Source organism: Periophthalmus magnuspinnatus, chromosome 24, assembly GCF_009829125.3.
Source record: "Periophthalmus magnuspinnatus isolate fPerMag1 chromosome 24, fPerMag1.2.pri, whole genome shotgun sequence".
In the NCBI taxonomy this organism is placed as follows: Eukaryota; Metazoa; Chordata; class Actinopteri; order Gobiiformes; family Gobiidae; genus Periophthalmus; species Periophthalmus magnuspinnatus.
The window spans coordinates 10760986-10778665 of NC_047149.1; the positions used below are offsets into that span (position 1 = coordinate 10760986).

General features: G+C 40.4%; 1 protein-coding gene across 2 annotated transcripts in view; it reads left to right on the forward strand.

Annotated features, from left to right (window-relative positions):
- The first annotated feature begins 501 nt into the window (after positions 1 to 501).
- Positions 502 to 17680, forward strand: part of epha7 (eph receptor A7) — a 127568-nt gene continuing 110389 nt past the window's right edge. The window contains exons 1-3 of one of the 2 annotated variants that reach the window (XM_033990808.2): positions 502 to 722; positions 2399 to 2463; positions 3983 to 4652. In XM_033990808.2, the coding sequence (XP_033846699.1) occupies positions 626 to 722; positions 2399 to 2463; positions 3983 to 4652 (832 nt within the window). In that variant the 5' untranslated portion in view covers positions 502 to 625. The remainder of the gene's footprint in view (positions 723 to 2398; positions 2464 to 3982; positions 4653 to 17680) is intronic. The other variant, XM_033990809.2, reaches the window with a different exon arrangement.

Below are 17680 nucleotides of genomic sequence, written 5' to 3' on the forward strand. Positions count from 1 at the left end.
TGTTAGACCTGAAAGTTGAGCTTGTAGCATTTTGGGTCACTTTAATAGACGCTTGTATTTTTAGCCTTGGAACTTTTAGGACAAATTGTATGCAGTAATTCTCTGAAGATGTCCTTTGTATCAGGACTTCTGTTAGTGCTCTTTGTCCAAACTTTGTCTCAGATAGAAGTAAAGTAAGAGTCTAATTGTAATGGCTGAAGATTGTGGTTGTTTCCTGTGGGACGCGCATGGCCACAGTTGGCACACATGTACGGGAGGTGTATATTTATTCAAACTCTACTGGAGCATCCCTTTCACTTCTCCCAAACAGGCCAGGAATATCTGCTCCAACTTGTGCACCACCCCCAAAACCCCCCTTACGCACCCCCTTATCCACCTCCGTGTCCATCTATTGGCCGTGCGCACCTGTGACGCATCCCTCCTCTGTCCTGTGATTGGTTCCGCGTTGCGCCCCTCCGTTTGACTGACACGGGACTGCTGGAAGAGCCCTCCTCTGAGCTCAGTCTCTATTAGAGTGGAGCCGCGGAGTGTTGTACAGAGAGCCGCTGTACAGTCGTCAATGGGAAGCACACGAGACGGTGGCAACGCGACGCACGTTCTACAATAAAACACCTCCAACACCACGATGCTGTCTGCGTCCGAGCCGTGTCTGTGGATTATTACAGCGTGCCTTTACGCGTCTTGTCACGTCCAAAGCGGAGAAGCACAGAACCCGAAAGAAGGTAAGTTCCGAAAGTTTGAACGGCTCTGTGTCCGAGTCCAACGCGCTGTCACTGGCCTGGATTATTGTCCCTCTTGAAGCGCACCATGACCGAGGACTGTGTCTGTGTTTTACTACAAATGTAACTCGGGATTACGCCAGTGGTTCTCGCACGGATTACGCACAAGGTTCTGTCTTTTTTTTTTTTTATTCCTCCACGTCTCTCCGCGTAACTAGCCTTCTTTTGAATAGATTAACAATCCATCAAAAAGGATCGATAACTAGTCAGCTCCAGCAGCGGCTCCTGGAGTTGACTGGAGCCCTGTGTTGAGAGCGCACAGCCCGGTCCGCTGCCTTGGGGTGTCCCGGGATCGAACGCGCAATACCCCTCGGTTTTTACAGAAGCGAGGATACAAAGCTTTACTCTGCTGTAGCTGGCGATGCCGTGGCACTGTGCGTTTATTTGTTTATAGCCAAGAACCTTTCCACCTGGCGTTTTTCACCTCACTCCTGGTAAAGTCGCGGGGTGCGCACTGGATTGATTTATTACAGTGCTCCGACAACGGGTTATTTGGACATATTTTGTGTTTTTTGTGATTATTTTGTCATTTGATGTCTTATTCCCCGCGTTTAATATTTACATTTTTAGTGCAGCCTTATGTTATGATCCCTGCACCGCGAAGCCCTCGTCTCCCCGTGAGAAACCGGGCTGCTGACACAAAACAACTTCATTTCAGACGCTGTATTGCTCTTCCGTCTGCAACAACCTGCTACCTTGTCTGAACAATCCCCACACTCAAGATTCGTCGTTTTTACAGGCCGTTTTTTGGCTCATTTCTGAACCAAAATACCGCTTTGACCTTAACAGTGCCATGCGTCCTCTGCTACGAGTTGAATCAATGGCAAATAAAAGAGAGCGCGATGCGTAAACGTCAGTCAAAGTTGCCCCGTGCTGCAGTGCATTACTTATTGCGTGTTTGCTGCCACTGAAACGAGGTCATGAGTATATATACTATACCCATGTGGCTACCACTTTACAGCAAGGTTATAGCGGCTTTAAAGCGATTATTCAGGCGTGCGCACGTTTATGTTAGGTAATCCATAAATAAAGATGGCACCCCAAATGATGTGTTCGATGCAGTTAAGTTAAACGTGTCTGTCTGACGTGTGTTTAACTTTGGAATAGCAACACGCAGCCAAGAAGCTCAAATAAGTAAAGTCCAGTTAAATTGAACCAGCGCACAACCTTTGTCCATCCTGCGCACAGATACTGAGTGATTACGCACAGAACATACACAAAATCAGCTTGGTTTGAATCAAAATTGGAAAATACACACGTATGTTTTTGAAAGTTGTAATTGAAAGAAAATGTTGTGAATATTTCAGATTATTTTGGTCAATAATTCTCTTTTTTTGCTCTTTTGTTATTACTGTACTGTAAAATCAAGAGAGCAGCTGTGGAGGCCATTTTTTTTCTAAAAGTGAGCTGAGAGTAAACTAATAGAACCAACTACTCGAAATTGATTTTAACGCTGATTACCTTCATGCGTTGGTTAGATGAGCACATCCTCTGATAACCTGATTACAGATTCACCTCCTAAAACAGCCCCATTCTAAAACAGTACCTAAATGTGTCAGTGTCCCTGTGAGATTTAACCACCTGCCTCTCTCTGTTCCCCCTCGCTTTCCTGTCACCAGTGATTTTGTTGGACTCCAAGGCCCAGCAGACAGAACTGGAGTGGATCTCCTATCCTCCCAATGGGGTAAGTACTGCATGGCCCACATCCCCAACCATCACCGGAGCCTTCTTTAACAAGATGCATTCGGGTGTTTCAGCATTCAAAAGCAGGCCTGAAGCGAACCCCAGCTCCGCTCTGATTAAAAGCAGTCCGAGTGAGGTTTTTTTAAATAAATAATGGGAGCGGGAGACGATAAAGGCGCCACAATCATCCTTTAAGATGTTTGTGCGAGATAGTGGGGTCTAATCTCTCTCCATTCAGCGCTGCTCAGTACTGTGTTATTACAGCTCTCTGTCTGCGATGGCTGCACTTCATATATTCATTAGCGCTCTCAGCCTGCTCCACTGCACTGATTGGGTGCCTTGTGTTGATCTAGTGTTCACTTAAGACTCAACAGTCTCATGACAAAGATAAAAAATATAATCACATCATATTTGAGAAATGTATCAGAAATGTGTGAAAATGTCTGTAAATGTCTTGGTTACTGAATACATTTATTTAACACAAAATGCTGAAATATCTTGGAATATTATCCTGCACCTTTATTTTCTTTTGTCATTTTTAAGCTTTTTACAATATTCTCATTATTGACAATATATTAGCTATTTTACCCTTTTCAAAAAATATTTAAATGATATAATGGCGTCCTGTACTTCAGTGGTGGAATGTTACAAAGTAAAAGTAGGAAAGTACTGTACTTAAGTAGAATTTTTATGTATCTGTACTTTATTTAAATACATTTTATAGTGATTACTGTCTACTTTTACTTCACTACATTTGAAAGCATATATCTGTACTTTCAGCTCCAGTACATTTTTTTAACTGAAGTGAAAGTAAAAAGTACATTTCGTTTGATTTGAGGGGTTATTTTTATCATGTTTGTGGAAATATCCTGACTAAAGTTTTTGAGTTCAAGCTTCGAGTTTGAGCAAGCAAAAATAAATACACAAAATTCTTACAAAAAAAACAAAAAATGTGTTCATATTGTTACTGTAAATGTACTACACTACATTTATACTTCAACAAATTAACAACACTTGTGTCAAATACTCTTACTTTTTACTCTTAAAGTACATTTTTAAACAGGTACTTAAAAACTTTTACTCCAGTCGATTTTTTTCACGTGACACTTTTACTTTTACTTGAGTAACTTCTTACCTCTGTATCTATACTTTTACTTAAGCAACAAAACTGAATACTTCATCCACCATGGCTGTACTTTCATCCCTACTTTTGCCAAAAGAGACAAAAATAATAAGGCTACTACTACAGTATACGACAAATAGACACTCAGTGAAAAGAATTGCAGGAACTGTTGTTTAACTTTTGAAAGAATTGCCAAACTTTCGCACAAAGCAGTAACTTGCATGATATATTATTTAGACTGTTGAGCAATCCACTTCCCTTGTATTTGAAGTCTGCAGTTAGGCCTCCAAACCTCAAGATTGACAGCGTAGATACAGCACTCTCCCCCCCTTTTTTTTGTCTGCTGACTTTTCCCAAAACTTGAACAATGCCTAAAGTTTTTGTCGTTCCATTGCAGTGGGAAGAGATCAGCGGCCTGGATGAGAACTACACTCCCATCCGCACCTACCAAGTGTGCCAAGTCATGGAGCCCAATCAGAACAACTGGCTGCGGACTAACTGGATTGAGAAAGGCGATGCTCAAAGAATATTTGTGGAGTTGAAGTTTACCTTGAGGGATTGTAACAGCCTGCCCGGAGTGGTGGGTTCCTGTAAGGAGACTTTCAACTTGTATTACCAGGAAACCGATTCGGAAGTAGGACGTAGTTTACGGGAAACGCAGTATGTCAAAATAGACACCATCGCAGCAGACGAGAGCTTTACTCAGGGCGACTTGGGCGAGCGAAAGATGAAATTGAACACGGAGGTGCGCATCATTGGCCCTCTGTCCCGACGCGGATTCTACTTGGCATTCCAGGACGTGGGCGCTTGTATCGCTTTGGTTTCCGTCAAAGTCTACTACAAAAAGTGCTGGTCCATTATCGAGAACTTGGCGACGTTCCCGGACACGGTGACGGGGTCGGAGTTCAGTTCGCTGGTGGAGGTGGAAGGGATGTGCGTGAACGATGCGGAAGAGGAGGCCGACAATTCTCCCAAGATGCACTGCAGCGCGGAGGGGGAGTGGCTGGTGCCGATTGGGAAATGTATTTGCAAAGCTGGATTTCATCAGAAGGGTGACGCATGCGAACGTGAGTGTCTTCTCCGCTTTCATTGCTCTTTCTGTCACACTTTGCGTTGCCTTTGAATGCACCTGCAGCGGCTCACAATGGCAACCCCCTTTGATCAGGCATTACAAAAGGGAGATGTGGTAACAGGGCGTTTGACTACTTCAAAAAGTACTCTGAAAGCAATTTGATGAGGTAGCAGGGTTGTGTATATAGATATGTGCGTATCTATATAACACATTGCGTTTGGGGTTCGCCAGAGTGTAATATCTGCAAGTAGAGCTGGACAACATCGCAAAAACAGTAGAATGGTAGAATGGATTTTTGCCATAATATTCAAACAAATAAAATGGCTTTCCATCATAATCTCATTAGCATAATAAAGACTGACTTTTAATTATTTCCTTGAACTCAAAAAAACCCAAAACAACATTTTCCTTCAAAATCTGACAGAGAATTGGCTGCAGACTTCTCAAATCAAAAGCTCCAAACTGATCATTGACGATTTGAAACTTTTAAAACTCAAACTGATTAAAAATGAGTAATTACAAAGGCCTAGTTGCAAGGTTGCAGGTTTTATTCCTGCTAAAAAAAGATCACATACATACTGACATGACGTAGTACTGGCAAGTTTTGAACCTCTGTCCTTGTGCCTGGCGAACAAACTGTAAAACTTGCTCCATTTGATTAATTGTGCACATAATAATGTCCAAAATGCTTGTTCAAAATTGACCACTAGGAAACAAAAAGGCATTTATAAGCATGCAGCTATATCTGTTATTTTAAGAAACATGTATCTTATGTTGCCTGTAGAGTGTCATTGAGTGTGTTCGCAGTATTACTTGACTAGAGTAGATGTCATTGGTGCTGTTGGTATATGGGATTAAAGCTCGCGATCTGCACAAGGATGCCTGAGATACCGCGCTGTGGCTTTTCTCAGCGCCATAATTAAAATCCCTGTTAATTGATTGCTGGACTCTTCATTTCCAGCCCTGATCCTGTTGACACTGGGATTAAATAATAACTGGAGTTTAGCCTCTCATCGTGAGCTGGCTGCGTGCCAAGGGAATTAGCCACAGAATACACCGGGCTTGTGGATCCTTGGAAGCGGTCCGGCAAGAGATGCGTTCAGGGTCTGTGCATTTAAAATACGCTATTCTGGACTGTGTCTGGTTCACTCTGCCGCCTTCAGTGTCTCTGACGGAGCAGGAAAAACGAACAGCGTGGCATTTCGCCTCAGGATATTCGAGCAGGAGTGGAGAGGAAGGGCTTGACCGATAGAGCGGTCTTGATTCATTGTTGTGGCACTTGTGATTATTTGGTCCGTACTAAACAAAAGGAAAGTTAATATCAGGAAATGCCACATGAAGGTAGACGAAGGCAATATACAGGAATGTGAATATTCAAATCTTATTTTATTTTATTTTTTATATATGAAGTTATTTAGTTTAGCAAAAAGTTTTAGGTGAGACATTTATTTTATGTAGAATTTTTCTCATTTAATTTATTATTCACTTTTTGTGCACGAATCTGAATCTCAACCAACATATTTACAGGCACAGTTTAGCATATTTCTAATAGATTGCAAAAAATATATATGAATGTGATTATTTTTATGAAAAGAATCTAAAAAAAAAAAAAAAAAAAGATAAAGGTGCTACTTTCTGGGGGTGGATAGTGAACTGCATGATTCAGTGGAAATAGAAAGTTAAATCCACAGTTTTGGAGCATTCTCCCAGGAGATAGAAAAGTTTTATGGCTCACTATGGACTATTTTCATGGAAACAGTCCAAAAAAAGAGTCAGGTTTGCAGGTTTGCGGAGATGCAAGCCTGTTCAGAGTAAGGCTGTATGTTTTCTAATGTTTTTCAGTGCAATAGCATCTAAAAACGAAAAAAAAAAAAAAATGCTTTTGTAAAAAAGTTACATGCTGGAAGTTTAAGATATCACCAAACTCTACATGTTCTTCAGGCCATTCTTTGAATTTCCAAAGGGTCAGATATGTCATCCGTGCTTTGCACTGTGCCTCGCTCTATCTGAGACGCTTTACAGATTCACTCGCTTTTATATACTTGTACTGCTGTAAGGTTGAATGCAGTGTTCATTTTCAGCATAAATATTGCCTCATACTTTAGAAAGTAGGTCAGACGAACGCAGCTCTTGAACCAAAAAGATTTAAACAGCACGAGAAAAATGTAAATGCTAGCACAAATGTTCACGTTACCTCCACCTCTGCAGCCTTGAAAGAATCCTCCTGTGGATTTCTTCTACTGCACGTGTTGATCCAATATTTATGGCGAACCCGCATGCCACGCCGATGATGATGACACGATATTTTTAGCGCCTGTCACTCTTATTTACTGCTATGTCATCGCTCCCGGTTAAACCTAGATCTAACGCTCATGGGGATTATTTTGGGTCGTCACCTGACTTAAAAGCTACAACCCTCCTGTGGATTAAAACGGGGGTCACGGAGGTTGCGAAACTTAAGTGGCCCCCCTTGTCATGCCAGATTTTGTTTTCCTTCCTTACTGGCGAAGTGGGCAACCTCTATCTAAGTAGCTTACGAACCGCGGCAGTTGGTAATAATTGAGCGGAATGGATCTAAGAACAAGCGTTGGTTAGGTCTTTTATGGCACCCTGTCTTCCATTAGGGACACCGCTGAGGGAGGTGTGCTAATGAAATAAATTAGGCCATGTAATTTACAGCAACGCCGGCCGCCTCGAGTCTGGCTAATGTTAGCAGCGATCACTCATTCAAACCCGCGGAGTTACTTTTATTGTTGTTTTAATATGCACACGAGCCCCGAGGTAGACGCAGTGTTTATTTCCACAGGGAGGGCCGGGCAGGGGGAGAAAACAGCAGCCAGATTTTCTTTTCAAACTAATGCCTCCATCCATTTCTTATTGTCGGAAGCAACGACCACACTTGAATTAATGAAGAAGTTGGGTTGACATGATCTAAACTGTGGGCTTTGGTTTAAAATGGAGGTGGCGAGCAAGTCAGAATTTAATGGTGCGTACGCTATCACGGGCTGAGCTATGTTTTTACTAAAGATAGACTGATATATGAGGTAGATATTTGCACTTTTTAGCGTGTCGGCTATCAGACTTTAATCTCCAGTACACGATTCTTTTTTTGGCCGACCTACTGCCTAAAGAGTACACACAAACACTTGAATGCAAAGAGTTAACTGCACAATATCTGATTACACAGCTCTTTTAAAAGGGCTGTGGATGAGTTTGTAGAAAAATCGCATTATACAATTTGGGAGAAATATTCGGTTCTAGGGATGGGACAGTAAACAATAATATCATTTATCGTTTTGTATAATCGCCAACAAAGATAATGGCCTTTATATCACCAGAATGTGCAGAAAAACAATACTTCTCTTCTGGATCATTGTTAAATTCAATCTTTATTAAGAACAAAGTATATCTGGTTAATAGTGAATAGTAAGAAAAAAAGATAAAAATACATTACTATAACAATACTACTATACTACTATGATACAGCACTATAACAGTTGTTTAAATATTTAACGTATTCACGATATTTAAATTATAATCATTCATATCCATAACATGTTTAAACTGAGCAACTTTAATCATTATCGTAATATAATCATTAATCATAATTATTTTGGCCATGTTAATCGTATCACCAAATTTCACTATATCTAGTCAATACTTAATAACTACACTATTTACAGCCTTAATAAACTTAATATATAATGAACAAATGTCTTATTCAGAATGTTTCAGGCTTTATAACTGTATCATTAAGGGGTTAACAGTTTGGGTTAGGGTAAGTCAGCAAATATCATTTAAGGTCATTTTCTTCACAAAACAACTGGTATTCAAACTTCTAAGCAGAAATGGTGTCAGTTGAAAGTAGCCCTGATGGGTACTTTTTCTTCGTGGTGTGGAGATTTTTCTTATTTTAGCTGTATTACAATTAGATTTCAGCTGTAGAGGGTTGAATAAGTCACTCTTATGGTTAATTATGCTGCTTATTTTTTGCAGCTCATGTCTTTTAATGAAGCCGTCTATTTGAAAAAGGTTTGCTGGGAATTTTAACCTGAATCAGTGGCATTAAGTAGTTTGAATATTATTGTTTATCATGCATTAGTTATCATGCAGGACCTACGGGATTATATTGAAAATTTGTGGATCCAATTCCTAACAAAAGATTATAAAGGTTCAACTTGGCTTTTCGGTAACACTCCCTCGTCCACAGAGTTATACAAAGACCCCAACCGTCCATCTGTAAAGTTGACAAATTTTTACATTGCCCATGCTTTATATTGTACAAATACCTGTAGATAACACTGACTACTCCACCTTTATGAGGCTGACTCCAGCAAGGCCTGAGAGGCATTGTATTAAGGGGTAGTTCATCTAAATAAAATGAGAACGCTCTGCACCATCAGCACTTCCTCCAGCCGCTCCACTGACGTTAAATTGTCCATTCAGGAGTTTTCCCCGAGACCGGTTCGCCAGAGCAGTTCGGAGTCCTTCGATCACGCTCCAAGTGGATGTGACTGCTAATAAAAAGTGAACCTATCTCCGGGAGCCATTCTGGTCTGGTTTATTGATAGTTACTGTTGTCATGATTTCAATACTAAGGGATAGACTTGATACTCGATATTCCATACTGACTCAGATATCACAACGATGACTCCCAAAAGCACTGTAGAACGTGTTTTTTAACGTTAAATCATGGTACTTTCTTTTCTATTCCCATGTGGCCTTATATCTGTGTAATCCCTCAGTCGTCCAGGTAGGTTCCATAGTGAAAGGTTCATTTCTGTTCGGTGACTGTGACCTTTTTAGTATCGAAATCTGCTCAAATGATAATCTAGTTCCGATACTAGATTCAGTGTCAATTAGTATCTGATTTTCGAAACTTTTGACAACTCTAATGATAGTACTGTTCATATGATTTTATGCAGGGCTGTTGATTGTTTAGTCAATTAATCGGTCAGTTTTAGTCGATTATTTTGATTATAAGGATTTATATGGGACAACAGTAGAATGGTGAAGTTTTTGAGTGAGTTAGCAAAATATTTGTGTTTTTTTATATTTATATGTAAAAATGCAGTTTAAACTCATGAACACAAGTATAAAGTTTATAAAAATGCATTGTTTACGTACATGTTTCTGCATGAGTAGTTGATTTTGAATGAACTCTTGTGCAGGTGTAGTCTTGTGGGTGCAGTTTGGGTCAGATACATAGAGATACTTAATAATTTTGAGTTTTAAGTAAAAGTATTGACAACATTTTCAAGTATTCCGCTCAGTACTTTCCCCTGTCTCACTGTCATATATCCGTACATACCTTCACCTCTTCCAAACCAAACCTGTCGTACGTATGTGTTTGGGTGGTGCAGGTGGAGACGTAGAGCGGCAGAGTAGAGCGCTGTCCGTCACATGTCACGCCGAGCGCTGTTTTCTTTCCTCGCGCGGACGACAATCTGTGCCGTGATGTGCTCATTCATCACCATCACCGATCAGGGAGCCCACGTCTTTCACCCCCACACCCCCCTCCTCCCCCACCCGCTTTAACCCTTTGTGTCCCGCTCCATCTGCGGCGCTAAAAACGTCACTCCGTCTAATAGGGTTGCCAAAAGCATTGAAAATCTCTTATCTCTTATCGGTACTAGAACTTGTATCGAAACTAGATACTCATTTGAACAAGGATCAGTACTTTCATAGAACAAAATGAACGTTTTCTGAATCGCTTTAGAATGATCTTGAGCTGTATAAAACCACGTAGACTAGTATACGCCCAGGGACAACTATGGACGACTGAGGGATTACACAGATATAAGGCCACATGGGAATAGAAAAGAAAGTACTACGATTTGATGTTGAAAATAACATTATTGAGTGTTTTTTTCGTGGTATCAGATTCGGTGTTGAGTATCGAGTCTATTTCTTAGTATGGAAATTGAGTTAGACGTTTTGGTATCGTGATATACCATCTACTAGGGATGCGAGATTAACCAAAATCGTTTTTCAGGTCAATTTGAAACGATGCCACTAGCAAACCACAGATGCTGCAATTTTTGAAGTTCGAAGTGTTCGGAAACAAATGTGATTCTTGTGTTAGTTTGTCAGCTCATATTTCTTTTTAACAATTCTCCTGGATGCGTTTTAAAATGTGAACGTGGTACAGGATCTTATTATTAACACATAAATCACAAATCTAATCGCAATGCTTGTCAGAAAAATCGCAATTATCATCATTTTTTTACTAAATCGATCAAGGAAAAAGCTGAAGTTCCTAGCTGAAGTGTTCCCGCTGTGAACCGAATGGACAGACAATGTTTGGGGAAGAAGTGTGGGGAAAATACTGGCCATTCATTCCGTGAGCCTGTTTAGCGCTAGTCACTGGAGCCGCAGAGTCGTTTAACCGGAGAGGGAGCGCTTTGTAAGGGACACAGATCCGGCTTTGTCCCACCACTACACCCACGAATGGATGTTGTCCTGTTGTGATCACATAACTTTGAGCGTCAGGAAGCGTCAGTGATTAATACAAATGGACAACTGCCATTTAGTAAAACACAAAAGCTGCAATTATTTCGGGAATGCATTGTCTTGAAATAGCCACGATGTTTTTGTTATGTTGAATAATAAATAGCTTTTTAAGTCAGGCTACAAGATTAACCACAATTCAATTGCAAATAGAGTCAGAACCAGCCAGAACCGCACGCTTTGACAAAACTTTACAAAGACGAGCGGATCTGGAGCTGTAGCCTGTCGTCCCCATTTCAGAGGGCGTGATTGACAGGTGGAGTAACCAATCAGAGAGAAGCATGGTCCGTTTGTGTGTAAAAAAAAACATGAGTGAGAAGAGTGTAGCGTTTTGCAGAATCAACAATCAAAAAACCATACTCAGGTAAAATAAGTTATATATATGTCGTTCTGAATCAAACTGGAGAAGGGACTGGCTGGTCAGGTAAATATTTAGGTCATTTAATGTGGTTTTCATAGAACTAAATATCCTGTTTCCATGACGTCTTTGCACAGCTTCACAGTCAATCGAAAATCAAATCGAAATTGCAAGTTCCGTTTGAGCAATTATCAAATTATAAAGGCTGCAATTATCCATATAATAGAATCTTTTTATTGAAAAATGTTGTACCTGCAGTTGTGACATCTACAAACACATTCTGAAATACATCTAGTATCCCATAGTTAAAATGATTTTGCATGGATGATATTCTGTTACGGCCCCAAACTCTTTCAGCCCTTGTACTCCGAAATGATTGACTGTTGACCCTCACCCGCGGGGCTCTACGTAAAGCCGCTAAGCCCGAAACAGCATCTAGACACTATCAGCTCATGCTAACAAGAGAATTAATGAGGATACAGGATCTTGTAAACACTGGCCCCATCCATCTTAGCTGTCAGGGAGTTGGACACAAGTTAGTTTGGAGACTGATTGATGGTGGAGCCCCCCGGGGGGAAGGGGGCTCCACCAGCTTGGGCCTGACCAGCACTTATAGGCCACCAGGCGGTCCACTGCGTGCTTGCGGACTTAGCATTTCAAATAAAGCAGGAAGCTAGCGTGTCAGCGGGTTGTCCTGTGATCTGACGGAGCGTGATTGATAAGGTGTGGGGGATGTAGCATTTCGAATGTCAGGTTTTTCGCAAAATCAGTATGTAGATGACGATGATGATGGTGATGAGATACGCGCTAAGTGGTGATGGAAGGAGGAAGCTGGTAAAGAGTAGCAATCTGGTCCTGATCAAGGGACTTGGTCGGTGGGGTCGGTCCAGCAGGTAGCAGTGTGTCAGGCACAGCGGGGTACTCTCAGGGCAGGACTTTAAAGAGAATTTCAAAGTGGGAAAGTTGTCGTGGGTTAAATGGTTAAATCGTGTTCAGATGAGGAAATGTCATCTGCGAAATCGAAATTGTTCTTAATTTAAATGGTTTTGGGTAATTGTAAACGCACAGTACTGTAAGTCCAGTCATAAAATGTCTGTTAAATGTCTATTTCTTTTGCCAATTATCCTAAACACACGGGATGACAAGTTTTTTTCCTTAATGTGAATGGCTGGAACCAGATTTCATTTTTAAAAGAATTAAATCTTTTTCTTGTGAATTTTTATGCATTTTTATACCTGAACACAGCACAGAAGCAGTGGAAATACGAGAGAGAGATTTGTGAACAAAAAAAATGTTTGGGATTATTTGGGATAACAGTTCGATTTAAAAATTATTATTATTATTGTAGTGCAGTGTTTTATTTCGATTATTCATAATTTCAAAGGATAAACGCTCCCACTCTCAGTTTGAACCATTTTAAACACATCTGAGCCTTGGTTGTCTCTCTCTTTGTAGTTAAAATGAGTTCTCACATTGGCTTCTGTCATATAAATACATAGTAAAAGAGCCAGGCTTTTGAACGGCTCTTTGAAACAAACACATCCAAAAGATTCAGAACCCCGAAGAGAGCCGAAAGTCCCATCACTACTGGAAAATTTAAAATGTGAACTTTGAACAGAATCCTGTTATTAAAACATAAACCACAGATCTAATTGTAATGCTTGTCTGAAAATTACTTTTATTTTTCACAAATTGTGCAGTCCATAGTGCAGTGTGGAACTTCGTGATGGGAGGTCCGCCACCTGCATGTATGAAGATGTTATTGTTGCACAGAATGTTTCGCTGTGTGGCATTAAACTTGTCTATCTCCATGGTGACAAGCGGGAAATGTATCAAACCAAGTTGTAGGATCGAGCTATTTTTTCAAACAATGTAACACCTGTAACTGAATGAATAGAAGCTCCATCACTTTATTGTCATACTTTGGAACATTTCAGATAACGCATTAACATCTCCATGGAGACAAGCAGGTGGCCAACCCTCCACCAGAAAAGTTACATAGTGCACCTTTAAATATTATCAAGTTGCACCAGGGAAACAATAACTTAATTTAAAGCCACAGTATGTAAGTTTTTAGCAAAAATAGAGACTAAAATTAAAGCATGTTGTTGCATATATTTATTTTTTTCATTTTGGTTGTATTTATTGCACTGAAAAACTTTGAAAAAACATGCGTGGTTACTGTGAGCGGGCTTGCATCTCCACAAACCTGCCTCTTATTTGGCCTGGAGGACGGTCTCTTCCTGCTTGTTTCCATGGAAATGCTCTTCCTCAGGCTATAATATTCCACATTATGGCCCAAAACGCATCTGTCTCCATGAAGAATGTTCTGAAGCATGGTTTTAACTTTGTATTTCCATGGAATAATGCAAGTTCCACGTCCAGAAAGTTCCATACTGTAGCTTTAATAAAATGTGGTGCTGCTGATGGTTCGCTGTATAGGGCTATGCAGTCACGAGGAGTTTCCGCGGATATAACAACGGTAATTTGAGTGCTTAGTGCAGACTCCCGTTTCCCTGTCAACACTGGAGATTAAATAGGCATGGCCCGGTGCACACACAGAGGTGCCACTGATCGTAAATATTTGATTCAAGGCGTTTTAATTGGACAGAAAGAGAAAGTGTAGAAGTACAGCCCTGTGTATAGTATATATGGAGGTGTTTTTGTGTGTCACAGAAGGCTTGGCTCTTGAGCAAACGCGGTTGATTTGGGAAGCCAGTGTCTCGTCTGGGTAATAGGTTTGTCTTTCACCTCTCAGATAATACAGCACTGACTCATGCATACATGAATAACAAGCAGCGCCAGCAATGTTAGGCCACTCTGCTGTTCGACAACTTCATTTGACAGTATTTTCATCGATGTAAATAGATATAGCAATGCTGATGTCAGGCCGATTTGGTGTAGTGTGTGTTTTCGTGTGAGTTTGAGGAAGTGTGGCGGACGGTGACTTCAGAATATCGTCATTTTGGGCATTATCAATGAAAATGAAAGTGTGGTTTGTTTCAGAGGATGCGTGGGGGTTTGAAGTTGCCAAAAAAAAAAAAACAATTTGAGTTGCAATTATCAAATCAAAAAGGATGCAAATATGTAGATTATGGAATTTCCTCTGCAAAGAACTACATAAATACATCTTTTTGTGTGTTTGTAGCTATAGTTTAGACCTCTACAGCGTGCTCTGAAATGCAGGGGATTTTAGTATTAGTTTATCTGTCAGTTCATATTTCTGGACTTAAATTTTAATGCAATACTTTTCAAAGACTTGTCCAAACTGGTGCAGCCCTAGTTTGACTTTAATCCACAGTTAGATTTCAACACTTATAAAAACCCATTAGAGAAAAAGTACTGCTTATACTCCTTTTATTATGCAACTCTGGATATTTTGTGCCCACCTCCATAAATACACAGTCATAAACCTGTAGTTACGCTGTAAAATAAAGTATCTCCCAAGTATCTCTCTCCCATATAAGCTACTAAATGTTTCCAGGTTTAGCCGTTTCAACTTAAACCTTAATCGAGTTGTATTGTTAGTGGACAGCTGCAGCCCTGACCACCGGGAAGCTCGACTTTTAAACGCCTCAGAAAGCGCTACAATTGATGCTAACGCTAATGCTCACTTAGGTCAAAAGGGACAAAATGAAGTGATGACTTATTAGTTTCCAGGTTCGGGTGAATCTGACCTGCCAGGCCGAATTTGAGCCTGGTCAACGCTCCCAGTGCGAGTAAACAGACCCTCACACATTCAAACAAAAGCATATGGCCCTCTCGTTCTCAGAGACCCCTCCACGTCACGTAGCGTTATCTCCACGGTAACGCCGCCTCCGGGCCGCGGGTCACTCAATATTAACTTCATTTACACATGGCTGCGGCGGAGAGCGGAGCCACAATGGAGGACTGACCGGTGTGTTTAGGAACATGAGCTGCCCGCCTGACAAGACAGTGTCAACACGGAAGATGGATGAACGCGGCAGTTGACCTCTGACCCCTGCTGAGTCACCTCTCCGGCCCCCGCCCCCCGCATGACAAAGGGCCCCTCCCTGTGGTGTGTTGGCCCTCACAGTCACTTGCACTAACAGGTTCAGATGGCCTCTTCTATAGCTGCTACTGAGGCTAAACCTATTCTAATGTGCTGAGTCTGTTTTAGAGGTCCAAGCGCTGGCACAAATGTTTTTGTGATTGTCCAGTTGGTCAGCGGAGATGTGATGAGACAGGCGGAATCTGATGCTCTTTGATTCCTGACCGTGTGGGGTGTCGTGGAAAAGAGTGGGTTTTTAAAGTTAGTCGTGATGATCGCTATATCGACCTATCGTTTAATACATGACACATGGAATCAGAATTTTTTGTGGTCAATATTTATCATGTGTACTTTTTCTTTTCCTTTTTTTTTGTTATTTTTGGCTATGGGATATGTAGTAAAGTGTTTAATTCTGCTGTTTAATTCATTGCGGCTCAATATTGTAGATTTAGAATTGTTTTTTGGGAGTAGCCCTGTTTTTGGGTTATTGTGTCAGTGGAATAAATCAGTTTCAACACTAAAATTAAATATTAAATTAACAGAAGAATATCATATTTATAAAGGCTAATACTTAAAATAAACTTTAAATGATGTTCATATAGAGATTGATTGAGAAACCCAGGTTAACTTTTTACAATTACTGGTTACTTATACAATTTTACATTTTAAATCCTACAATGGTAATAAATGTCTTTGTTGAAGAGTTATCGGAACATTTTAACATTCATTTTGTAGCTTGAGTGTTTGTCCACTGATCCAAAGCTTGGCATTTCAAATCCCTGTCTCGACATGATTACAGCTCCCAAACATGAATGCTGTCGTTGTGTTCTTGGGCAAGACACTTAACCCACATCGCCCCGAGTGTCTGCGTACATTGGTGTTTGAATGGGTGAACTGTTCCATGATGTAAAACGCTTTTTTAATATAGAGCTTATGAAGTTGCATAAGCTCTATATAAAAAATGACCATTTACCAGAATCTCGACTTCTGTTTTTCTTATCTACTCATATTTGCAGCCCAGACACTAAATCTGCCCAGCTAATCTGATGTCAATGCTGGACAAATGGATAACCGTTTTTGTAGCTTTGTAGAGTTTAGAAGCTAATTACCTGGATTTTTACTAGAAGATTTTTACAGAAGATGTGACAACAGTTGCAAATAGTCGTTTATGCCGTAATGGTCACATGTTTGTATAGCGCTTTTCCACTTTCAAGGCACTCAAAGCACTTTATGTCACCCGTTCATACAAGCATCCATTTACCAGTGTACACAAACACTGGGGGCGAGATGGATTAGGTGTCTTGCCCAAGGACACAACGACAGTATTCATCCGTGAGAGCTGGAACCAATGATGTGGATTTAAACCGCCAACCTTCGGATCAGAGGACGAACGCTCCACCAACTCAGCTACTGGCGCAATTTCAGACATCGAAACAATGACAACTAGGCTTTATTAAAAACCCCTCTACCAAGTTCAGAAAAATGAACAAAAAATAATAATTCCAGAACGTGGGCGAGAATAGATTTCATTTATTAACGACTGCTAGCAAGGCACACAAGCTTTTTCATTAGTTCTAATTAACATTCTGGATTTAAGTTAATATGGAAAGCTAATTATGTTTTGTTTTTACACCGCGTATAAACTCACCATCTGGCCAATGCATTAACCACTGCCAAATGTAAAGTGCGAAACAAGCTATAATCAACAAACACAAAAACTAAAATAGCTTTAATTTTATTTTCTCGAAACTAATAAAAGGCCCATATTACACTATTTTCTGATGTGTGTTATAATGTTGTTTCCTCATCACAAGCAGACCCGGAGTTGTGTTTTGTTTCATTCACACGTTTAACACACAAACCTGCATATTTACGCTGAGTTCTTCTCTCAAATGGAAAACACTCTGGGCCACCTTGTGATGTCATCATGTGGTAAAACAGAAAGTGCTCCACTGAGCTTTTAAACTCCATACACCTTCACTAGAATCATTTGGACAATTTTACCTCTGGAAATCACAATCTCTGTATAACCAAAGTTAAAAAGTAGCTGTTAAGTTGTAAAATCCAGCTTCATGACATCATAAAAGTGGAAAAGAGATGTGTAAATGAAACAAAACACAACTCCAGCTATGTTTTTGAGGCG